Here is a 26,057-nt window from a genome sequence, read left to right on the forward strand (position 1 = left end):
AAACTGCTTAGCACCTATGTGTTGCACCAGATTTGTATCCACCAGTACTTCTTAATACCTATATGTCTAGACCACCAACTTGGTATACATTGCCTCTTTCTAGCAATCCCATCTCAAGTTTGATGGTTTGTGCATTGATTAGGTTCATATCTAGGGTTGGCAAGGAGGGTGTCTATGTTACTCTAGTTAGTGTAAATCTTGATGTGCCTGCTACTGCAAACATTAGTATGGCTTCTTCCAAAAGTAAGGCACTTCCCATCATATATTTTCAATAAAGAACTTAGTGCAAAAGCAAAGATGAGGCTTTTGGGTGGAGTCTCCACATTAGAGAACAATTTGCTAACCAAAAGGGTTAACACATGGGTAAATATAATGGTCGGTGTTAGAATATTCCATTGGTGGACATGCTTTGTTTTCAAAATCAAGTGTAAAAGAGTTTATCACCTTGAAAGAAGAGGTCCACTATCAATGGTAGTGAAGATGTGGATGGTTACATTGTGAAAGGAAAGCGGCTTTGATGACATTTTTGCTTAATGAGTAGAAGGGCCATGCGGGTCCAAAAGATTCGGTGCATGAGACTAAAGTTAGAAGCATGGTGAGTTAGAAGCAAGTGAGCCACATCTGGCATACATATAAATCAAGAATACCCTTGATCTAGAGCCATCAAGGTGGCTTTAAGTCCATGCAAGTCACCTGTCTACTAGTGTTGATATCACCCAAAGGGGTTAGATGACCTTCACATCTCCAAAAACTTCATATAATTCAACGTGAAAGTAACAACAACCGGATGCTCATCCAGCAACCTCCCATTCTGAATTTCAACAAACTAAATACGTGTTGCATGAGCCTACTAGATGCAGATAAGAAATGGATGTTCAGGAATGAGGGTTATCTTGTATTTGAAATAGCAAACCTATGCAGAAGCAAAACCCCCCTCCCCCCCTCCCCCCCCCCCCCCCCCCAAAAAAAAAAAAGGCTTAAGCTCTATTTCAGCATTGGGCTTGTAAAAAGGAAAAAAATTAAAGATTCAAATGGAGCACTAGAAATGGAGTATTTGACAATTGATATATAAAGTTTATCAGCTTACAACAGTAATGAAAAATTGGAATGCTGCTGAAAAAAATTAGAGTGCCCAAGGCTCTCCCTGCAAAATAACCTGCCCTTATCATAAGCAACAAAAGAATCTTGTGTGTATCCGCATTGCTTTCAATTGGCTGTGCTCATAAACATAGGATAGGTTGTCTAGAAAAAAGAATCAGAATCCAACATGGATATAAAAATGTTTAAGGATTACAGCCCAATCAAACCAGATTGCTTCCAAAACCCCTCCTCTTTCAGAACTATTCTTGTGCCTCAAAAGACCTTGGCCTTGTTCTTACAACAACGAATTCCAACAGGCAGTTGTTCGTAGCAAACCGTCACATCTGGTATTCAGGTAAAAACTGTTTATTACCTTACCGACGTCTCTTCTTTACTTCACCATAAAGTATTACCCCAAATACAGTTAGTGTGTAGCCGAGCATGCCCGTAACAGAGACCGGATTGCGGAACAGAAGGATAGAGACTACAACAGCCACAGCTCCCTTTGCATTTCCCAGGACCTAGCCACAGCCAATCAGTGATACAATTTTTAAAGCCCATGCACAAACAACAGATTATTAAAAAATAGGAAAGCATCAGCCCTCAAGCATGAAAGGAGCACACTGCATAACAAATAAATAATGCGACTGTTGTGTAGCACCCTTAGTTTGGTCGATATAAAAATATTGCAGACAGTAAAAATGATGTTTCACATACATAGCAATACTCAAGGGTGCAAGAAGCTAGTGGACAACTCAAAATATGCAGGTCATGGTCAGGCCATGCACCTATTTGATGTTTTTCATACTGCCACTCCCATGCCTTAGGACCACTTCCAACTTAGCCTTTGGACAAGGTAGCTACATGACAGCATGCTCAATGCATGAGCAGACATAACCTCTAGGGACGTAAAAATGCAGTCAGACAAAGCTGGAAATGCAATTTATAACAGCTAAGGTGTTATGTACCTCGTCACTAATCTATTGTCAAATCCCCAAGGATCTCCTCGTAGAGCAATCCTGAAACACGACTCGAAACCTGCAAAACAAAGCCAAACAACGTGAAGGGGGTGCAGGCTTGACTCACCACCCAACCATTACAGCCATGGGCAAAACCCACAAGTCTTGGCTGTCCCCACCGAGCCAAGAGCTGAGCTAACTAACAAGACGCAGTGACCAATCTCCATCCCGTGACGTTCCATACCGCCACGGAGCTACCCTCGCGGGCCTCGAGACTACTGCCGGCCTCGGTTGCATGAAGCAGGTGCATGTCTGCACTAGATCCAGGCTCCTGACCACAGAGCTCTAGCAAAGACTCGCGAGACTCTGACCAACTGATTGACCTTGACCACCCTTTTATAGGCTCTTGGCCGGTCACCGAGCGTCCACACTTGGGTGCCCGCCCATCAGGGCGTCCCCACTTGGGCGCCCGCCCGTCAATCCATCCCTAGCCCAGCTCACTAATCAGCCTGCCTAGCTCCAAGCTACCCCAAGCCTTGAAGCTAGTCTCGTGTTTGTGCTGCACATGGTAGATACACTCTGTGCACATGACATCTATGGATTAGGGACCTGATCCAAGACATCTATGGATTAGGGACCTAATCCAATGGGGTTAGGGAGCCCCAAGATCTGGGGATTAGTAGGCAGATACTTGGCTAGGGTTCCTAGATTGATAAAACAAGCTTAATGGCCATTTATAGCAAGTTGGTATTTATGGTGTAGTTATCACTAAAGAAGTGAGAGCTTGGGTTATTATAAGACAGTTGTGCGGATGCAACACTAAAGGTTTATCTTGGACCAAGAGAGTAGACATGCTCGTGCCATGCACATGGCTAGTACTATTTGTTTTAGGGTTACAAGTTCACAAGCCTAAGGGGAATGGAAGATGTCCATGGCTGTGGTGAAGAGAGAGAGAGAGAGAGAGAGAGAGCGCTTAAGAGTGAGAAACAATATTGCAGAGTACAATGATTAGATATTGACTGACATGAAGTTCACAAGGTACAAGGCTTTTATAGACAAAATGCCTTATCTTTCTCAATACTTGATTCATTGGGGCGGTGACACTTGGCTGTACCTAGTGACATCATTGCTTACACACACACAAACACTTAAGTGGCTATAAGAGGTGCACCGTTCACACATACTAACTCACTTACATAAGTGAGTGTTCACACACAAACACAAGCAAGTACACAAACAAGGTGCAAGTACATGATGTGTAAACACACAGAGACTCTGAAATACCCAAACCCACCCCCTTCGGACAAGGTGCACGTACATGATGTGTAAACACACAGAGACTCTGAAATACCCAAACCCACCCCCTTCGGAGCGATGGTGGAGTGACTTGAGAAAACCTTCAATAGCCACAGTGACTTGGGCTCAACACTGTACTCTAATGCTCCATCTAAGACATGTTCCCTACTACAGACTCACTGGCTAGTAAGCGTGGTTCAAGGCTAGTGAGCTTGGCACAAAAGGCTCAAGGCTCAAGGCTCAATAAGCATGGCTCAGAGAATTAATGAGCATGGACACGCAAGGTCTAGGGAACAAGTGCCAAAAGAGCCTGACCACACTCATAAGCTTTACTTACATTAGTCTCTCAGAAAGTCAACCCCCCCCCCCTCTCCTCCCCCGAGCGACCCCGCATGGACCTAAACAGGGGATAAATTGAAGTACCGAAGCCTTATAACACAAGGCGGTACAAACACATATAAGACTAACATAGATGTCGAACACTTAACACAAAAAAACATAAATATACAAAAAATGATAAATCTCCCTAGTTGGGAGATGTTCCCCGCACAATTGTTGCACACTCCTGCTCTTTAATGATGTTGTCAGTGAAGCCCTTGGCAAGAATGCCCCGGAAAATAATGTCGATGTAGTGCATGGTAACATTCACTTAAGGTGTTTAGTCCATGACTCTCAAAATGTGTCGTATGAGCTCTACACCAATGGCAAGAATAGCAAGTTTCTTAGAGATACATTACTGTGGCTATATTGTGTCTAAGAATGGTAGCCGGATGTGTCACATGCATGTGTTAATGGCCTAACATGTGGACATGGACCTTACTTGCAACCGCCTGAGAGGCAAGATTAGGATCAAGATATGGTCCAATTTGGGTTCTTTCTCCAATCCAATAGACGCATAGAGATGCCCACGATGTGCACCAATGGATGGGACACAAATTGGGCACATTGTGAACATGTTTAATGAAATTTTGGATACTATTTATGGGCTTGAAAAATAATGGCCAACCTGCCATCAAGTCCCTATATAAAGGGAGGTCGAAGGTCGTTTAAAGGCATCCATTAGCAAAGTCGACAAAACCAAAGGCAAGGCAACAAAGGCACAATGTGGATCATCAAGAAGGTAAGATGTAGAGCACCAAGACAGTTCCCCTCCCCCCTTCAAGTGTGTTAGAGCATGCACAAGTGTGGACAACCAAGAACCTTTTGTATGCATAGTAGATAGGAATGTGTGATGCCATGTGCACACCTTAATCTCGTGCAATTGCTCAGGGCTTTGAGCAACATCGATGGCTGGTCTCCCATCTCCCAATTGTTGCTCCTCCCAAAAACCCGTCCGGAGGAGAGATCTATGAGAAGGTGCCACCACACCCTATATATGGCTTATCAACTTCCCATACTCTTGCCTATGGGATAATCCACCACAACTTCCAGTCATGCGACAACCCGAGAGTAGCCGCGCGAATTGCTACCTCCAATAGTTTTATCAGAGGTGTTATGTTTTGAACATGATCTTGATGAGTGCATTCTCTGATGTTACTCATGATGAGAGTGTTGAGATACTTGATAGTTATATGATTCTCGGATAGGGAGTCCGATGGACAAACAAAGAGGATGAATTAGGTTTTAGAGGATATTCTTTGTGCATCGGTCTTCAAGCAACCATTTAATTAAGAGAGGTACATCCCATTGGTTGAGTTTGCCTAAGATACTTGGTAACGATAGGACTTCGAGGTATTTAGATTTATGCAGTTAGAGATTTATTGATGGATATTGATGAAGGAGATGCTAGTCACTGCAGGATTGTATCAGCAATGCTCAGATAGAGCGTAGTTTTACGTTGGTAGAAAGTGTTCACCGAGGAAGGTTTCCAAGGGAATGCCTGTGTATTTGAGAGTACCCAAAACTTTTGAGGCGTTGAAGCCGGACGGATCCCCTAGGTACGAGGAAAAGCAATTACCCAATCTTGGTGTGGATAGGTAATATGATTAGCTATGATAATTGTCTCCATGGTTTCAAATTATCCAATTCCATGGGAGTTGAAAGTTGAGAGGTTGTTCAGTTTTTTAAGACCTTGATTTGGTTTCGATTTTGTCTTCTATTCCACGGAGATAGTCCTGTAGGATTGGTAGCTTATGACTAAGTTGGTTCCTATATAGGTAACTAACTATGTGGAAAGATTAAACGTGTGAACCTAATTTTGGAGTTAGTTGAATGATGTGGTAGGACATTCTTGGTTCATTTTTGAGAGTGGAATGTCTTAGGTGGGGAAGTATCTTACGTACATGGTGCTAACCACATGGTTAGTGGGACCTAATATGGGGTTAGGAGACCCTGAGGATTAATGCAGCAGGTTGTGATTACTTGGATTAAGATTGATTGTGTTATCCCATAAGTTATAGCTATTTATGAGTCCACGGCTATTTATAGGTTAACAAGGCTATATACGTGGGGTGAACCTATTGTGTGGACTACTGTTGGGTCATGGGGGAAGAGCTCTACAAGAGGCAAACACACAGAGACACACACACACAAGCACACAGAGAAAAACATGAGATGAGCTCGATAGTTGCTGGAAAAGATGTACTTTGATAATATTGATATGTTAAGTACAAAGTTCTAAACAGACCTAGGCTAAAAAGCCAACACACTTTTAAGTGTGTTCACATGGGGAAAAACCCACGTCCAACCATGGGAAAAAAGTGCCCATGTGTAAACCAATTCACACCTGAACTTCCCAAAGGACAATTGCTACAAATCCCCTTGACGTGAATGATGTGAACGGGATGTAGCAGACTACCCTTATAGAGGCTCTAAGTTTAAAGCTTTGCGAAAAGCTTCAAACTTCTCTTTAGAAAGAGTCTTTGTAAATCCATCTGCCACATTGGCTTGTGCAATGTGTAGGCACATAAGTCAAGTCAAACTCTCTAGCATGGAGCCTCTCCCTAACATAATGGTAATGTACCTCGATATGCTTTGTGTGGGCATGAAATATGGGATTTCGAGCAACGGCCAAAGCACTCTGACTGTGAGTGTACACAATGGTCATACTAAGATCGGCTAATAGACGGCATAGCCAAACACATTCCATGGTGGTTGTTAAGGCTACCCTGTACTCAGCTTCACAGCTCGAAGTGGCCACTGTAGACTGAGCCATGAAATGCATGAACCACCAAGAAGAAAATAGTTTCCACTGGTAGACACTCACGTGTCATAGCATCATAGAATCACCCTCAACCATATGCTCCATGTAAAGCTTCTTCCGTAGATAAGCTACACGAGCTTCATAGTGGATCTGATACAACGAGGCAAGTATATCCCATGCACCCTTAGCAAAAGTACATGAAGAGATATGAGGAATGACTTGCTGTCTAGATGAGAGAGCGATCAATGCATGAGCCTGTGCATCTTTAGCATCCTATCTAAGTTGTTCCTGTGTAGAAGGGACACGTGGAGGCGGTGCACTCCCACTAGAACCAGAATACAAAGAATTTATGGATATATGTATCCGGTGCTGAGTTAAGACCTGCTGGTCATACATCTGCAACAACTAACATGTATATCCCATGCACCCTTAGCAAAAGTACATGAACAGATATGAGGAATGACTTGTTGTCTAGATGAGAGAGCGATCAACGCATGAGCCTGTGCATCTTTAGCATCCCATCTAAGTTGTTCCTGTGTAGAAGGGACAAGTGGAGGTGGTGCACTCCCACTAGAACCAGAATCACTAGTCCCAACAATGGACCCCCCTGACATGCTAGTTGCAGGTGCACGATCAGCAGGTCTTAACTCAGTACCGGATACATATATCCACAAATTCTTTACAACCAATACATGCTTCATCATGTATGCCCACATGGGATAGTTGGTACCATCCAACTTATCCTCAACTGACAACTTGCCAAACAAGTCACTCGTGTTTCCAAACATTTTCCAATAATATGTATACACTGACTGAACACGAATCTGACTCAAACAAATACTGTAACTGAATCAAACTGTCTCAAATGTCTCTCAATATATAGACATATAACAAACTGTCTGAACCAAATAACTTGCAGCCAAATGAACCAAAGTACTGCAAAAATTGGGCAAAATGTTCCTAAAAGTAAAAAATGCACAAATGTCGGCCAAAAAATCTGAGAAATTCTGACAATTGTCCCCAAATTCATACATAAACCTGTAAACACCTGTAAATCCTGTAAAATGCCCAGACAAAATCTTTGAAATTTGTACCCAGTAAAACCTGTACGGGATCAATTTTGCATAAAATGTAAAATTCCCCTAATTTCGGAGTTTGCAGGAGGTAGCAGGAGTGCTAATAGCATCAATGTGCACTGTACAGCTGCAAATCTGTAAACCTAATGTGCACAATGTACACAGGAGACAAGCAGGAGCAGTCCGGGAGCACATGAAGGCGGTACGGCAGCAGCTGGTGAAGTACGGAAGCAAGTACACAACGTAGGCAAGCAGTGTACACACCACGCAGACTGTGTACAGCAGAGCTGTACGGCGCCATACAGCTGTAAGGAATGGTACTGACGGGCCTATACGGACTGTTGAGAAGCGTGCGTGCAGAGTTGGCGAGGAGCACAAGGCTCTGATAACCAATGTTGGGTCGCGGGGGAAGAGCTTTGCAAGAGGCAAACACACAGAGACACATGTCACACACACAAGCACAAACACAGAGAAACGTGAGGTGAGCTCGATAGTTCGATAGTTGCTGGAAAAGATATACTTTGATAATAATGAAATGTCAAGTACAAAGTAGGAAAAAGACCTAGGCCAAAAAGCCTAAAAGTGTGTTCACATAAAAAACCACGTGGAGCCATGGGAAAAAATGCACATGTGTAGACCAATTCACACCTAAACTTCCCGAAAGTCAATGGCTAACAACTACCGTATTGTTTTGTGTCCTACCGAACTTCCCGAAAGTCAATGGCTAACAACTAACCGTGTTCGGATGATGGGAGGCATTTGCCTAGACCTAGGATGCGGTCCATGGATCTTAGCCAAAGGGGCTGGGGTGGTCTCCAGACACGGACCTACGGTTGGGAGGTGAGCTAGGATGCAGCCCTTCTATTTGATACTAATCTTGTTGCTTGTGTTTAGCCCTTCTATTTGATACTAATCTTGTTGCTTTGTTTAGGGAGATCTTGGGGGATCTTACATAATTTTGGATCTATTTTTATTTATATTAGGCTTTATTGGTTAATATGTAGTTGTAGGTACATACATCATTAAAACTTGTGCGGACATCTTATAGAAAACCCAAAGAAAAGTATAATGATGGGCGCCCATTTCTAAATTCAAGAGAAGACACCATACCTCCTTTGGGCACCACGGCAGCCCTGCCACTTGGCTGGAGGCTGAATCACACCTGGCAGCACCTTCCCAAAGAGTGGTAGGCTGCCATGCATGGTCCATCAGCCACCCCCACGATTATGAAGCAATTGTCTTTGTTAGGAGTTCAACCCACACTTACCGTTTTGCTGTAGCACACTTCCATGATACTGCATTAAGGCTTTCCGACTACCATATGGCAATTTCCTTGTTGTACGGCCATCTTAGAAGCCGCCCCACCTGCTGTACTTTCTGGACCAGCTGCACCCCAAGGCTGAACAACCTGCAGAGGCTGTTCAATGGGCTAAGGCCTTGTACCAGCTGCTTCATGAGAGCTTAAAATTGATGTACCATTGGTTCATAAAGCTGCCCATGGACTGTATATGGTAAAGTACCTCTGTGTTTCTGCCCGAGAGGAGGAGGCTCTGTTTCAATACATTTGAAAGCTGGTCATTGAGGTGGAAGTTGCTCATATCCTTGACCCGTGAAGGCCTTGGAGGAGGGGGAGGGGATGAGGAATGTTCGGCCCATCTTCGCTCCCAGTGTAGTGTTGTTAGTGTTGGTATTGTGATCATTCTGCACGGTGCTTAATTGTGTATTGAATTAATAGTAAATTGCTCCAAGATCTGCGCCATTACACTGTTGAGTAGCCACAGACAGCCCCGGCCTAGTGCCCAAGGTTCGACCATGTGAAAATCCCCTCAGGGGGAGAAAAAAAGGGGGGGAGACGTTAGCTCACACTGGAAGATAAGCCACTTAACATCTTCTTTTTTGGTTTTTTTTTTTTTTGGGGGGGGGGGGGGGGGGGGGTGTATATCCCTATTAGCCCCTCATTTCCCATCATTCTCCTCTTCAGCCCACACCCCACAAGCAGCAGCACTTTGATCCCTCGTGAGAAGTGCATATTCAGCCCTAAACCTGCCGCAAAGTAGGACCTCCTCCTCCTGGAGTTGAAAAAAAGAGTCACCGGCTGCTCCATTCCCGGCCCAAATTGCACAGAGCATACTGAGATGACATTTTCGAATTCTAGTGCGGCTGTCCTATGTGAATAAGTTTGTGAATGTTTGAAGCTGATTGCTGTCTAAAACAGATCAGAGCAACAAATGAGTATCAAAAGATCTAAAACAGATCAGAGCAACAAATGAGTATCAAAAGATAATCACTTCTGCTAAGCTACATGACACTTTTTACTAGAAGGAGCCCTAAAGAGATTTGGTGAGTATATCATGTCAGCTAAATAAAGTAGATCACTCGATGCGAGCAGGTTAATAGCCCATTCCAAAAGGGTAGAAGGACCCACCTTGCAATGAACTATTATGTCAGGTTACCTGCCACCAACAAAAGAAATACATGTAGTGACCACTTGACTTATAAAACATGAACATTTTTATCCCTACAAGGATCCAATGCTCAGCTTCACAAGTTGCATGGCTGTTTATTCATGACGTGCCAAGAAATTTGCAGATGAACATGGGGAGCCTCAAGAATTCGAGGAGATTATATATACCTAGATGAATCCAGGAACATGCCCAAATTCACCTTATAAGAAAATGCAATTTATAACCTCATGGTAGTCATCCACAAGACAATAAACCATCAACTCCATCATCTCCATCATGCATAGTATGGACTAGATACTACGACATCCCCTATGCATGATGGACTACATCCCCACTAACGTCATCAGTGCCCAATAGCGGGTGTAGAAGTTGGTATCAATATATGCTCCCACACACACACACCCCCCACGCACACACACAACATACATTCATACAAAGGTCTGTGTACTGAGTTTCTGTCAAAGCTCCGGAGATACAGGGCAGACTCAGCCATAATGAAGCCTAGCACCAAGGATCATAACAAATAGAAAGAATTCAAGGAGATTATATGTACTCCTTGCTACTAAAAAACAGGCATGCTTTTCTCAAGAGAACACCAACACAGCTTGTTCATGGGCACTATGACCCATACAACATCACTCCAAGAGCATGTGCCTAACTATGTTTCTTGTTGTACTCATTTCTTAAAAGAGATACTGCAAGTGATCACACCTGTGGATGAGGATGGACATATCATATACTTGCCCAGGCAAATTATGGGTTTTAGAAATCAAGTGCTTTGACACAATAGAAAGGACCTGCCTCGTTATGCAAACTCTTAGTGCACGGTACAGCGGTACCCCAACTTGCTGTAGGGCTGACTTCTTCAGTACCTTGGGCTCCTTTACTCAGGTTTTAAGAACAGACCTTTATTTTCAAGTGGGGATGGTTTGTAATGAAGGGGAAGCAAAAAGGTGGCTTTAAATGGAAAAAAAAGGGCTAGGGTAAATTGTCAATGTCAAATCCGTTTGGATACTTTTTAATTAGAAGGCTTTCCACAAAAGAATCCACAACCATTGTATCTGCATCATATTTGACAATCCCAGAATATAATTCTCACATCTCGCTCTTATCGGCTGTGTACTCTCCCTCTATCACTCTCCACCTCTTTGTCTTTGTCCCTTCTCTATTTTTACATATTTGGCGCATGCCCATTACATGAGGCCATTATTGAGCACCATTGATGCCATGTGTCACATGCCCATAACATGACTTATATCATGTTTACTTCATGTGGCCAGTGCAGAGTAAAAAGTGGCTCGATTACTAAGGTAATTTTTTCTGCATTCACTACATGATGACAACTGCATCCATTAGCCCTAAAGATATAAAGCCAAGCATTTCTTCAATCATCCCTTACACAAAAGACAGCTGAGAAGCTTCCTAATTAACAATCATCAATAGAAGTAATTTGCTCCAGATTCACGGCTCAACAATACAAAGCCTGGTTGTAACTAACCTGCAGTGTCAAGGCACTCGTGTGCTTGGTTACCAAAAAGTTGGTCAAGTTCACAAAGTAAGCAGTAGCTGAGTTAATGAGAAGATACAGTACTATTCGTGAATCTTGCCTAGCCAAAGCAATTGTGATGCCCAAAACGTTGGGTTCCATGATGAGCGTTGCTGGAAGCAACACCATGACTGCAATCGGTGCCATGTAGAGAAGTAGATTCATAGAATTCAATTTTTCCCTGTTTTGGCACAGAACCAATGATTTAGATCTTGATGTGAGAACTGCATATTGCATGCACAATTTTCTGTTTCATGGCAGAGAAATAGACCAATCCACTTATAAAGCAAGGCATGAATGGTTACCCTTCAGAAGACAACAGTATTCCTTGCAAAACTGATTTCAGAGCTCGGGCAGCAGTGGCAGCAAGACACATGATAAAGCCATACAGATGAAAGCTGGGCTCTCCCTGTTCCAACAAGGAAATACACGATAAAATTTGTGAAGAGTGCAAAGAAAATGTGTGTGTGCGTGTGTGCGTGTGTGTGTGTGTGTGTGAATATATTTGTATATTCAGTAAATATTGCCTTTTAGGATATACCTTTGATGATTTAGAAAGAAGTGGCTATAGTCTAGATTCATAACATCCAAATCTGATTGGACAAAGTAAAAAATTGCACATCTATATAACAATCTAAACTTGTTTATAATTTTTGGATTCCAAATGCGTCCCCACCCCACCCCACCCCACCCAAAGAGCCAAAGTTTGGTTCTTCTTCTTCTTCTTCTTCTTTTTTTTTTTTTGGGGGGGGGGGGGGGGGGGGGGGGGGGCAGGGGGCAAGGGGGGGCAAGGGCTGTTTTTGAAGATAGAGAGAGAGAAAGAAAGAAAGTTATATTAAGGACTATAGAAGACCCCAAGGGCCTATGAGACCAAAACTAATACAATGGTACCATGGATATACTGAGCCATGGAAAACTGAAAGAAAAAGTAAAATGAAAACATCTGACAGTACATGTGATCAACAGATGATCCTATGTAGAGTGAGATATGCTGTGATTAACTAATGACGATACCTGCCTTGGCCAGAACCGATCTACTGGTGGAGTGAATGTCAGGCCTGTGATGGGAGCGTGTCATGTCGGCGGAGAACCTAACGAATCTGTCTTTGTGTGGTAGAGGGACCTGATGCTCTGGGTCCGGGACGCCTGGCTCGCAGAATGGATTGAGCTCTTTCGCTAAGAACTCCTTTGGGGCGTGGAGCTGGAGTGTGGGTACGGGTGGTGGGCTCTGATGTCGTAGTAGAGGAACTATTCTGGGCAGTAGATTCCAATGTGGATGTGTACCACAAAGAAATCTGTTATGGCTCTCTGTTAGGTGTCCTATCAGAACCGGGGCTCTCTCTCAACATGCTACCTCAACACTACATCTTGTGTCGTCTAAGCTCCATCAAGTACATGCTCAAGCACCTCTTATCCTCAAACTATATCACCCGTATGAGTGGTCCGAATCCCTCTCGGAACAGGCAATGGAATCTCCCTCGTATCTCATAGTAAGCCAAGCAACTGAACGTATAATGGGCCTCATCCTCTACTACTCCTGCGGTGCATACTATGCATGTCCTCTCCTCATGTGGGATATCCTCAACTCTGCCAGTCTCTACTCTGAGGCGGTGGGAGGATACCCTGAGCTGGCCGATCATGATACGCATAGCATGTGACATGTGTATCTGTATGTATCCCGGAATCTCAAAGAATCCATCCTCGGAGAGTCTCAAGAAGTGATCTCTGTAGAACTCATACTTCTTACCAATCTCTGATGGAGACACTCATGTCTGGTGTATGTGTAGCCTGAGTAGATCTAACCAGATGATCCAGTTGATCTCCTGTTGTGACAGATCAAGGGAGGGGGAATCTAGGCTATATTGAAACGGGGGAAGATGGTCCATCTGTATGCCATGTGCATGAAACCACTCAACTACCTCAAAGTACCATGCGTGTGTCAATGATGGTGGTGGCCGTGTCGCCGAGGAGGAGGGCAATCTAGCTCGTCTCAATCACTCCCTCTCCCTCTCGCAGTATAATTGCATAGAGGACTCTAGTGCTAGTCGTGGAAGACGATCTTTGTCAAACATGTATACATGCTGAACGTAAGTGACAGTCTGAAAAAGGGCATTTGTACCCAGTGGGGCCACCCCAAACTCTACATGTAGAATGTCATGTGGTAGAGATGGCTTACTCATGATCATGCGTGACAACATCACCACCTGTAACCTCTCTATGCTCCTCCAGTGATCCTTCCCTAGGCCTGGCCCCCAAAAGGTTGCACCACGCATAGCCGCTGGTCGTACTAGAGTATCAAAGAGCCAGCACTTAGTCTTGGAAATGTGCCTGGAAACACTCTCTCTCCATATGGGCTAGGGAGGCATGCCCCCTCGCATGTCGGTCAGTGGCAGCTGTGGTCATGCAGAACAAAGGGCTTGTAAAAATGACTCCTAGATACACATACTTCTGCACAATCTCCACTAGGGCATCCCTGTATATGAGAGAGAGAGAGAGAGAGAGAGAGAGAGAGATTAAGCGTCTACTAACGACCCAATGGGCCTATGAGACCAAAGTGATACAATAATGTCCATGGCATATCTCATCATGGAATGGAAAATAAAACAGAAAGAAAACATAAACATAGCTATCTCACTGGGGTGATACAAAACTGTCCATGGAAACTCATCATGGAATACTAAGAACATAGAAACATGAGAGAGAGAGAGAGAGAGAGAGAGAGAGAGAGAAAGAAAGAAAGATTTTATTAACTGGTGGACTTGTGGACCTGCTTGCCTGCGCACGTGTCAGGTACCTTCTCCGGAGTTTGCACGTTTGCTGCAGATCACTGGTGAGCTTCTGCAAGAATATGTGAAGGCAAATAGCGTGCAAATGGCTGCAGTAGATAATGGTGGTGTGGCTGATGTATGCATGGAGACTCCTTTGTTGCTACAACAGCTAGCAGATTTTCATGATCGTGCTGCTATCTTCTTCTTTACTGGGCATATTCCGTTGTTGCCTAATCTTAGAGCATGGTTGGGCCGCTTGGTGTCGCCTGAGGCACTTGAGGAGATTTACGATGGTCCAAGAGGCTTTTATGAAATACTTTTTCGCACTTCGGAAGCCCGTAGGGCAGTCTTGGAGCAGGTGCCACTCTTTTTGGATGGGCAGTTGGTTCATGTGGTTCCGTGGAAGCCTATGGCAAAGTACCAAGATATGTTGCGCCAGGCTTGCCCAGTTTGGGTTGAAGTGAAGCAATTCCCACAATGTTTTGGCGTGTTTTACCAGGTCTCATGCGAGGTATCGGTGATGTCTTGGTGGTGCCTCGAATGACATCTAGAAACCGATGTTGTGGGATACTGGGAGACCTAAGCCGACACATTTGCGTGTCAATATGGCTGGGCTGCAACCTTTAATGTATGAATTGAGGTGGGATACATTTGCTAGCCACTGTTTCAAATGTGGTGAGATAGGCCACTTTGTCTCCGAATGTCCTAAGAAAGAACAAGTTGTTGCTACCAAGGATATCGGTTATGGGCAGTTGCCCGTGGAAGATGAGCATGATGCTCCTTTACATGATGCCCAACACATGGATGTACATGTGGATGTTCAAAATGAGGTTGAGCAGCCATGGGTGGAAGTATGTGGTAAAAAGACACGATTTGTTGCCCCGCGGGGGGATTTCTCAGATGCTGTTTGGCAAGGGCTTTGTGTACTCATCAGGGGCCCTTACATACATATGCTCGTCGCCCTTTGGGTTCAGGTGCCTAGCAATAGACCAGGATTGAGAGGCCGGGAGGCCAACTTTCTCAGGGTACAGGGGCTCTTGGGGTGGATAGAGTAGAACGCTATCCTATTAGAAGTCGCCTAACAAAAGAAGCACAACAACAATTGCCTCTTGTGTTTGGTTCGAAGGGTGAGGTCATCTCGCCATGGGATGGTCATTACCCTTTGGCACGTGCTCGGGAACTCCAAGGGCAGTCTGAGATCACAAATACCATGTCTAAAAATGCAATGCTTCAAAAGGTTCATGATTTGGCAGATTGTCCTGGGCCTAGTACACGGCCTTGTTGATTCCTTTTCTGGGAAGGCTTATGAAAATTGTACAATGGAATGTAAAGGGTATTTCTTCGCACCAAAAGCAGTTCAGGCTTTGGCGTACAACTTTTTGTCATGGTTGGGATGTTTTGTGTGCAGTTGAACATAAGCAGCATAAGTTGGCTGGCAAAGCCTATGTATATAAGGGGTTTCATGTTTTCTACAACGGACCTCCTGCTTTGCAGTCAGGTGTTATGTTTGCTGTTCGTTCACAGTTTCAGCCTTCTCTTGTGATTCAAGATGTTCATGGAAGATTTCTAGTGATACAGATTGTTTGGGATGATACGCCTTTATGGTTGTTAGGGGTGTATGCTCCAAATAATGCTCGTGCACGCCGTTTGCTGTGGAATGACTTGTGTGCTCTTTCAATCTCTCATCCTGGCTTTGTGATGGGAGACTTTAATATGTGTGTCTCCAGGGAGCAAGCCACGTCGCCTCATTCTGTAATGGATGGCCCGGAGAGAATGGCGTGGGAAGCTTTTGCAGCAAGGTTGCTAAAACAAGACATGTGGTCTTGGTTGCATCCAGATGAAAGAGGTTACACTTATGCCTCACAACAGTTTCGGGGCACTTATGCTAGATTGGATAGGATGTATATTTTACATCAAGATCTCTTTTTGCTAGAGGTTCTTACTCTGATGGTTGATCAGCAACAGGTTTTCTCGAATCATTGGCCGCTTGTGTTTGAAATGGTCTATCATCCTGTGGATGCATATAAAGGCTTGTTGGGACGCTTGCCTTTGTGCTTAAATCACACTTTTTTGGAGCATGAAGTTTTTTATGTTTATATGCGTCAGTTGATACGACATTTCTCCACAAGAGTGTCCATGGCTGATTATCATGCTTGGCCAGTGTTCCTTACCAGCACTTGGAAATTAGCGCGGCATTATGGTCTTGCTAGTGCCTCTATACAAAAACAGCATGTGGCTCTTCTTGAGTCGCTTTTAAAGGGCTTGTAGGCGTTCATGTTTACTGACTCTATGGATGTTGAAGTTGTGGATGCCATAGAATGGCTGAAAAAGGAGCTATCTAGGGTGCAAGAAGCACAATATGTTCGCTTTGAACTACTTGCACGTCTTGATGCTTTGCGGGATGCTAACTGTCAATCTCATCGCTTCTATGATAAGCTGCATCAAAAACATATGCGTGAGAATATTGTTAGGTTGATGGATGCCCAAGGCAACCTTGTTACTCAACCTTCTTCTAAGGTTATTCAGCATTGCATCAGGTTTTATGAAGATTTGCTTGCCCCTCGAGAGGATGTCTCACTGGCTGTCCTGGCTGCAAGGGAGTCATTGTTTGCTGAAGTACGATGTCATGGCCCTGTGAAAATGGAACAGTACAAGTGTGGGCATGGTGGTTGCAGAGTCAGAATATTCTATGATTCACATGGGGGGTGCCCGGACAGAGTTTAAGATGTGTGGACATCCCTAGGTGTGAAGGGGGGAACTAGAAACATTAAGCTTTAATGTTTATTAAAGTTTGCCCCTAGGCCTTAGTGGCCCTAGGAACTTATTAAAGTTTGGGGCCCTAGGGATTAATTTGGGGGAGGAGTGTTTCTCTCTCCTCTCTCTCTCTCTTCTTTTTTTGGGGAGTCGTGTAGCAAAAGTGGAGGAGTTTCTCTAGCGCATGAAGAGAAGCGTGGAAAAGCACAGGAGAAGGAAGGCGGCTGCTGTTTTTCTGTGTACTGCTGCTGTTTTTCTTCTGCATGAACAGTTGCACTTCCCACGTGTGCAGTCCGTACAGTGCAAGTACAGGTGGCTGCTGATTTCTGCTGCAAACGTTGTGTTCCCTCTGCTGGATACTCTGCGCACAGGTCCAGTACAGGCTGTACCAGCAAGTACACAGCCCGTACCTTACTGTACGACTGCCGTACAGTGTACAGACATTCAGGTACAGCAAGTACAACTGCTGTAGGCGGCGTTAACAGGTGCTGGACAGGTCTGTGTACTCAGATTCAGGCAGGTACAAGAGTGGACAGCCGACTGTTTGTGCAAGTACAACTCCTGGCACGTATCCCGAGGTGGTACAGACGGGTACAGTGCTGATTTTCAGATCTGTATTTTCAAGGACAGAATAAGAGTGAACATCAGGAGGAGGATACAGGCAAGTACAAGCACACGTGTGAAGCAGGGTTGTGGATACAAGTGCCTGCAAGTACAGATTGGTGCTGTTGCTTCCTCCAGTGTTGTTTCACGAGCTGAACTTGGTAAGCTCTGTTTCTGTTCATCTATCTCTCTTTCTACTGCTTGATGTCTGTTGCAGATATGTGTTATCTGGCCCCTTGTGAGAGGAGGGGTATGGCAGATTGACAAGGGTTGAGACAGAGTTTGGACAGCACATGTATGTTTGAGCTGAGAAGATGTATCATGCACTTGAGTTATGCCAGATGTATGCCCATGGCTGGCCTGCTTAGTGAACTTGGCTGATCAGAGGGAGGCACAGTGTGTTGTTTGAAGACACAGATCTGTGTGCATGGATCCTCTGTGCTGAGAAGGATTTGTGGGCCGTCAGATTGGACTTACAGGTGTAAACTCTTGGCTGATCTTTGTGTTGTACTCAGCCATTCATTTTATTATAATTGAATAAAGAAATACCGCCAGGGGCGCCAAGCTTTGGGGCCAACAGGTGTCGCTGTGTATTCAGATTTGGGCACTCTAGCTCCAATCTGCTTTGTTTTATCATCTAGACTACAAGTGGACGGGTGATTGCTTCTACCGCACTCTGGTTTTCTATCAGAGACCGGTTTCAAGGTTCCGTCCCCGGGACCAATCATCAACTTTCTGAAGGGGGTGAGCTCGTGGTTGCTTTGAAGAAAGCCATCGCTGAAAATTCAACAATCATGTCTGATACAGAGGAAGAGTACTTCTATCATGAAGAAGAAGAGCAAGAGACTTCTCCTGAAAGAGATGTATCTGAGGATATTTTTGCAGGAGAACAGGCTGCAGATGTTGAGCCTTATGAGGATGTAACACAACCAGAAGATGTACATGGTAAAGAGGATGATGATGCTCGGTTCAAAGATCGCTTGGCTAGTGTTATGGATACTTTTATGCAGCTCACACAGAGCGAGAGATTTGCTGAATTTTTGAGATCTCGCACAGAGCCCCGCACAGAGCCCCAGAAAAAGAAGAAGAAGGTTCGTTTGAAGAATCTTCCTCAGGGTCATAGTGGTGCCATCCCACAGGAACCATCTTTTGGCCAGTTTCCGAATATGCAGCATGCTTATGGAGCAAACTCTCAGAGTTCCTTCTATGGACAGCCACCTATTCCTCAGCAGAACATGCATCCAGGTTATTTTGGTGGTGGCTCGGTGTTTCAAACCATGACTGGGGGTTATCCTCAGGGAGGCATGGGTATGTATGGGCCTTTTGGAGCCAATTTTCAGCCTGGCCTGCAAGGGAATATGTATGGTGGTATACAGTCCGGTATGGCTGGAAATATGTTTGCAGGCATGCAACCTGGGATGCAAGGCAATATGTTTGGTGGCATGCAGCCAGGTATGCATAATGGAATGTTTGGAAACATGGCTAGAATGTATGGTATGCCTGGCATGAGAATGGGAAATGTTGACCCAATGATGGGAATGAATGTTGGGGGCAGCAATCTTGCGAAACCACTTCCATATGATAATCTAACGCCTATGGGAAAGGCGAAGGATTACAAGGAAGGGGGAGCTGCAGTGAAGTTCGACACTTCAGTGGGGCCAAGGATAAACTTAAAGCACTTACCTTTTTACAGCAGTTTGATGCTGCTTTTTCTGGTGGGAATTACACAGAGTCCTCTAAGGTGAGGAAAGCTGCCACTTTTCTCAAGGGCAATGCTTTGCAGTGGTGGTCTACTCTTCTTTTGCAGGGCATAGCACCCACCACATGGGTCCAATTCAAACAGGTTTTCTCTTCCGTATGGCTCACATCTACATTTGAGGTGGATGTTATGACCGCATGGCACAAGCTGGATGCTTCAAAGTGTGATAGTTTGGAGGATTATAATAAGAAGTTTTGGGAAGCTCTTCTCCCAGTAACTTCTTATCGTGCCGTGCCATTATCTGAGCAGGTTGAGAAATATTGTTGTGGGCTGCCCAAGGAGGTACGAGATTATTGTATAAAGACAAGAGTAACGAACATGTCACAGATGATTGAAAATGCTATGACAGCTAATGCGTTACTCACAGGTGGTTCATCTGGATTTAAAGGCAGTAAGAAATTGAGCAAGAAAGCTGAAAAATTTGGGCATGCTTCTCGTGATTGTAAAGGGTCTTCAGAGACAAAGTATAAGAAGTTGCCAATGCCCAAAAGGACTTCTGAGGAAAGACAGGCTTTGAGAGATGCTCAAAAGTGTTTTTACTGTACTGAAGAGGGGCATATGTCATTCAATTGTCCCAAAAGAACGTCCAAAAAGGACCCTGACAATAAAGGAGAGCCCAAGCCAAAGAAACCAAAGCCTTCTGCAAGCTTAGTTCCTGATCTTGTGGGGGAGCAGCTAGGTGGTGAAGCTACAGAGTTGTGCAGGGCATGGGGCAAAGTGAGAGATCAGAATGCTTTGATCTTCTTTGACACAGGTGCTAGAGCCAACTTCATTTCACCAGATTTGGCTGGCCGATTGGGGATTCGCGCAGAGGAGATGGGGCCGTTACATGAGGCTAATATGGCTTGTCCAAGGTATGCAGAACCCGTTACTCCTATCATTGGGAAGCTTCAGCTTCATTTGCAGGGTTATGTGGACAGCGAAGAGTTCTTCATCATGCCTTTGGATGGCTGTGATGTTTTGTTGGGGATGCCATGGTGCCACAGGGTACATGCGGTGGTGGATACTTACAATAGGAAAATTACTCTGACTCATAGAGGGAAAGAGCATGTATTGGATGTAAAACTCAAAGAGGAATCTGTTCCTATTGTATCCGCTTCGGCGATTTCTTCAGTAATAAAAAAGCATCTTTCCGCGTACTTGATTTATGTAAAGGATGCACAAGATGATGAGTCTAAGTCTAATTTGTCAATGTTAGATAAAGACAGGGCTGATTTCTTAAGTGGGTTTCAAGACTGTTTTTCCGAGTCATTGCCAGGAGAATTACCTCCTGAGAGGCCAGAAGATCATGCCATAGATCTGATTCCTGGTAGTACTCCACCGAATAGACTGCCGTACCGTGTTAGTGCAGCCCAACAGGAAGAGATTATGAGTCAGGTGCAGGAGCTATTGAATAAAGGGTTGATTCAGCCTAGCTCATCACCCTTTTGCTCACCTGTGCTCTTAGTGCAGAAGAAGGATGGTTCTTGGCGCATGTGTATAGATTACAGGGCGCTGAATAAGAATACCATCAAGAATCGATTCCCCATACCGAGGATCGATGACATCTTGGACCGCTTACAGGGCTCCACAGTTTTTAGTCGTATTGACTTGAAAAGCGGGTATCATCAGATACGCATTAGACCCGAGGATGTGCATAAGACAGCATTCCGAACCACGTTTGGATTGTATGAGTTCTTGGTTATGCCCTTTGGTTTGACAAATGCGCCTGCCACATTTAACAGAATGATGGACAGGATTTTCAGGCCTCATAGAGAGTTTATGGGCACATTCTTTGATGATATGATTGTGCATTCACAAACTGAGGAAGAGCATAGAAGGCATTTGGCCATTGTGTTTGCAGAACTCAGAAACCATAGGTTGGTGGTTAATGGCAAGAAGAGTGAGTTTTTCTTGCAGGAGATACATTTCTTGGGGCATATTGTGTCTGGTCATGGAGTCCGTATGGATCCAGCCAAGGTGGAAGCAATACTTAATTGGCCAGCTTTGAGGACCGTGCATGATGTACGCAGCTTTCTAGGATTGTGTTCCTATTACAGGCGTTACATACGGCACTTTGCTGAAATTGCTTCGCCTCTTCATGCTTTGACGAAGAAAGCAACTCCGTTTCGATGGGCTGATCGGGAAATTACAGCATTCAAAAAGCTCAAAGAAAAGCTTACTTCGGACCCAGTATTGGTGTTACCGGACCTCCGAAAGGCTTTTGTTGTCCAGTGTGATGCATGTGGAAGTAGCATTGGTGCAGTTCTCATGCAAGAGGGACATATGATAGCCTATGAGAGTAGAGTTTTGCAAGATGCTGAGAAGCATTTACAGGTGTATGAGAAAGAGATGTTGGCTGTAATTCACGCTCTTTCTACTTGGAAACACTACTTGCTTGGGGCTGATTTCACTGTACAGACAGATCATCAGACCTTGCGATATTTCCTCACGCAGACTAAGCTTTCAGAGAAGCATATGCGTTGGGCAAACTTTTTGTCAATGTTTCACTTCCAGATTGTGCATGTGGAAGGCAAAAAGAATGTAGTGGCAGATGCTTTGTCACGCAAGCCACAGGTCTCTGCAGTTTCACTTGCTTATCATCATGAGCTTGATGAAATGAAAGAGCAGTATGCCCATGATGAGGACTTTGAAAGGTTGTATGATCAGATGTATGAGGGTCAGCGGCATGAGCATTACACTCTCAGAGATGGGTTTTTATTGATGCATGGCAGACTGTGTGTTACCAGGCCATTGCGACTCAAGGTTATGATTGAAAGTCATGCTCCACCGTATGCAGGTCATAGAGGTATTGACGCCACGGTCAAAGCAATGGAGACTTTCTTTTATTGGCCAACCTTGAGAAGAGATGTTGATGCCTTTGTGAGGCAATGCATCGTACGTCAGAAGGTAAAGTTTGACCGTCAGAAGACACCAGGGTTATTACAGCCTTTACCTATTCCAGATAGACCTTGGGAGAGCATTGCCATGGATTTTGTATTTGATCTTCCACGGACACAAACGGGAAATGATGGCATCTGGACTATCATATGCAGGTTCAGTAAGCAGGCTCATTTCATTCCCGTGAGGAAGACAATTAAAGTGGATCATATGGTGAAGTTGTTCATGGCGAACATCTTCAAGTATCATGGCTTGCCTACGTCTATCATTAGTGACCGTGATCCACGGATGACGAGTTTGTTTTGGAGAGGGTTGTTTGACAACATGGGTACAACTCTCAAGTTTTCATCGTCATTTCATTCACAGACAGATGGTCAGTCAGAAGAGGCTAACTCTACAGTGTTGGATCTTCTCAAGTGTTATGTGTCAGAGCACAAGCAACAATGGGAAAAGTATCTTCCTTTGGTGGAGTTTGCATATAACAACACTGTACATAGCTCGACAGGCAAGGCGCCTTTTGAGATTGTAGAAGGAGGGAAGAAGGTACCACCCATTTTGCATACAAAGGATAAGATCTTTGAGGCTGATCAGTATGTGGAGAGCTTGGATGAAGCTTATCGGAGAGTTAAGTTGGCCCTCCAGAAAACTCAGCAGAAGCAAAAGAAAGCCGCAGACCGTCACAGACGTGATTTACAGTTTGCATTGGGTGATTGGGTTCTTTTGCGCTTTGAAAAGGCAAGACTCAAGAAGATGAAGGGTAAAGAGCGCTTATTCCCTAAGTTGAGCATGCGATATTATGGGCCTTTTCAGGTTTTGGAAAAGATTGGTGAGGTAACCTATCGATTGAAGTTACCAGATCACTGGAGGATTCACAATGCTTTTCACGTGAGTCTTCTTAGACCTTTCCGTGGGGATATGCCTGAGGATGTATCAGATGAGGCTCAGCCGGAAGTTGAGGAACTTGATGAGGTTCTGATTCCAGAGCAGATACTGGCACATAAAGAAAGGAAGGTACGAGGTAAAGTTTCCCGTCGCTATCTTGTGAAGTTCAAGAACTATTCACCGATGGATGCGAAGTGGATGGAGGAAGGTGACTTAACAGATTCACCTCAGGTTTTGCAGCTTTATCTCGATGCCTTTGAGTTAGAGCCGACTCTTATTGTGGCTCATTCAGGTTCAGCAGAGCATGGGTCTGGAGCATTACCTGATGCTCAAGAGGGGGGTAGCACCTCCACTCCCTTGATACAGACAGGCTCAGATGACATCTAGAGGTCGCTTGGTGCAGATCTTATCTTACCCGAAGGTACTGAGGCTGACAGTACATCTGTTTATGGGACTTCTATGATATATGTGTACTAGTCACATGGAGATTTTTGTGGATATGTATGGTTCACAGTGGTATACAACTTGGACTATTACTATGCCATTGGTTTGCAGTGAATGATGATACATGTGTATGGCTTAGAGAGATTGGGACGCTGATCTTGCCATATTGTATATTTCACTCTGGATATTTTGATGCATCACCAGAATGCAATCGAGGACGCTTGCCATTTTTCAAGAGGGGGGTATGTCATGGCCCTGTGAAAATGGAACAGTACAAGTGTGGGCATGGTGGTTGCAGAGTCAGAATATTTTATGATTCACATGGGGGGTGCCCGGACAGAGTTTAAGATGTGTGGACATCCCTAGGTGTGAAGGGGGGAACTAGAAACATTAAGCTTTAATGTTTATTAAAGTTTGCCCCTAGGCCTTAGTGGCCCTAGGAACTTATTAAAGTTTGGGGCCCTAGGGATTAATTTGGGGGAGGAGTGTTTCTCTCTCCTCTCTCTCTCTCTTCTTTTTTTGGGGAGTCGTGTAGCAAAAGTGGAGGAGTTTCTCTAGCGCATGAAGAGAAGCGTGGAAAAGCACAGGAGAAGGAAGGCGGCTGCTGTTTTTCTGTGTACTGCTGCTGTTTTTCTTCTGCACGAACAGTTGCACTTCCCACGTGTGCAGTCCGTACAGTGCAAGTACAGGTGGCTGCTGATTTCTGCTGCAAACGTTGTGTTCCCTCTGCTGGATACTCTGCGCACAGGTCCAGTACAGGCTGTACCAGCAAGTACACAGCCCGTACCTTACTGTACAACTGCCGTACAGTGTACGGACATTTAGGTACAACAAGTACAACTGCTGTAGGCGGCGTTAACAGGTGCTGGACAGGTCTGTGTACTCAGATTCAGGCAGGTACAAGAGTGGACAGCCGACTGTTTGTGCAAGTACAACTCCTGGCACGTATCCCGAGGTGGTACAGACGGGTACAGTGCTGATTTTCAGATCTGTATTTTCAAGGACAGCATAAGAGTGAACATCAGGAGGAGGATACAGGCAAGTACAAGCACACGTGTGAAGCAGGGTTGTGGATACAAGTGCCTGCAAGTACAGATTGGTGCTGTTGCTTCCTCCAGTGTTGTTTCACGAGCTGAACTTGGTAAGCTCTATTTCTGTTCATCTATCTCTCTTTCTACTGCTTGATGTCTGTTGCAGATATGTGTTATCTGGCCCCTTGTGAGAGGAGGGGTATGGCAGATTGACAAGGGTTGAGACAGAGTTTGGACAGCACATGTATGTTTGAGCTGAGAAGATGTATCATGCACTTGAGTTATGCCAGATGCCCATGGCTGGCCTGCTTAGTGAACTTGGCTGATCAGAGGGAGGCACAGTGTGTTATTTGAAGACACAGATCTGTGTGCATGGATCCTCTGTGCTGAGAAGGATTTGTGGGCCGTCAGATTGGACTTACAGGTGTAAACTCTTGGCTGATCTTTGTGTTGTACTCAGCCATTCATTTTATTATAATTGAATAAAGAAATACCGCAAGGGGCGCCAAGCTTTGGGGCCAACAGGTGTCGCTGTGTATTCAGATTTGGGCACTCTAGCTCCAATCTGCTTTGTTTTATCATCTAGACTACAAGTGGACGGGTGATTGCTTCTACCGCACTCTGGTTTTCTATCAGAGGCCGGTTTCATACGATATCAAGTTGACCCTGATGTGGCGGTTCAACTTGATGCTCCTGTTACTCAAGGGGAAGTGGAAGTTGTTATCTCCAAACTTCCCATGGGAAAGAGCCCTGGTTGGGATGGTTTGACAAATGAGTTTTTTCGAAAATATGCTGATCAGCTTGCAGAGCCTTTGACGCTTATTTGTCAAAGGGTTTGGGATGAGGGATATATGCCTGCCGATTGGAAGTTGGGCATACTTCGTTTGTTGCCCAAAGTCCCTTCGCCTACTTCTTTGGCTCGATGGCGCCCGATCTCACTTATGGATATTATGTATAAAATCTTTACAAAGATTTTTGCCAATCGCTTGCAGAAGGTGCTTCCTACTCTTGTTCATCCATATCAATATGGATTTGTGCATGGCAGGAATATTTTGCATAATATTCTTAATGTTCAAATTGGAGTGGATTATGCCAAGGCAAAGAAGCAAGAGTTGTGATGGTGCAGCTGGATCTTGAAAAAGGTTTTGATCATGTCAGCTGGTCTTTCCTTTCTCAGTTAATGACAGCCATGGGCTTTGGTCCCAAAATGGCTAATTTGGTGCATTTACTTGGCTCTGGCTCTATCACGCGGATTATGCTCAATGGAGGACTTTCGGATGGTAGTTCTCTCACCTGTTCTCTCCGGCAGGGCTGTCCTCTTAGCCCTCTTTTCTTTGCCATTGCCACTCATCCTATGTTATCTCACCTAGAT

General features: G+C 44.6%; 1 protein-coding gene across 2 annotated transcripts in view; it reads right to left on the minus strand.

Annotated features, from left to right (window-relative positions):
• Positions 1-1,046: 1,046 nt before the first annotated feature.
• LOC147631033 (putative sugar phosphate/phosphate translocator At3g11320) overlaps positions 1,047-26,057 on the minus strand; it is a 45,669-nt gene continuing 20,658 nt past the window's right edge. The window contains exons 2-5 of one of the 2 annotated variants that reach the window (XM_086809365.1): positions 11,870-11,973; positions 11,517-11,745; positions 2,049-2,118; positions 1,463-1,601 (exon numbers count right to left, since the gene is read on the minus strand). In XM_086809365.1, coding sequence (XP_086665491.1) covers positions 2,056-2,118; positions 11,517-11,745; positions 11,870-11,973 — 396 coding nt within the window. In that variant the 3' untranslated portion in view covers positions 1,463-1,601; positions 2,049-2,055. Of the gene's footprint in view, positions 1,602-2,048; positions 2,119-11,516; positions 11,746-11,869; positions 11,974-26,057 lie in introns of both variants that reach the window. The other variant, XM_086809364.1, reaches the window with a different exon arrangement.

Source organism: Cibotium barometz, chromosome 15 (assembly GCF_041138505.1).
Source record: "Cibotium barometz isolate CiBa-2024 chromosome 15, ASM4113850v1, whole genome shotgun sequence".
NCBI classification, from domain to species: domain Eukaryota; kingdom Viridiplantae; phylum Streptophyta; class Polypodiopsida; order Cyatheales; family Cibotiaceae; genus Cibotium; species Cibotium barometz.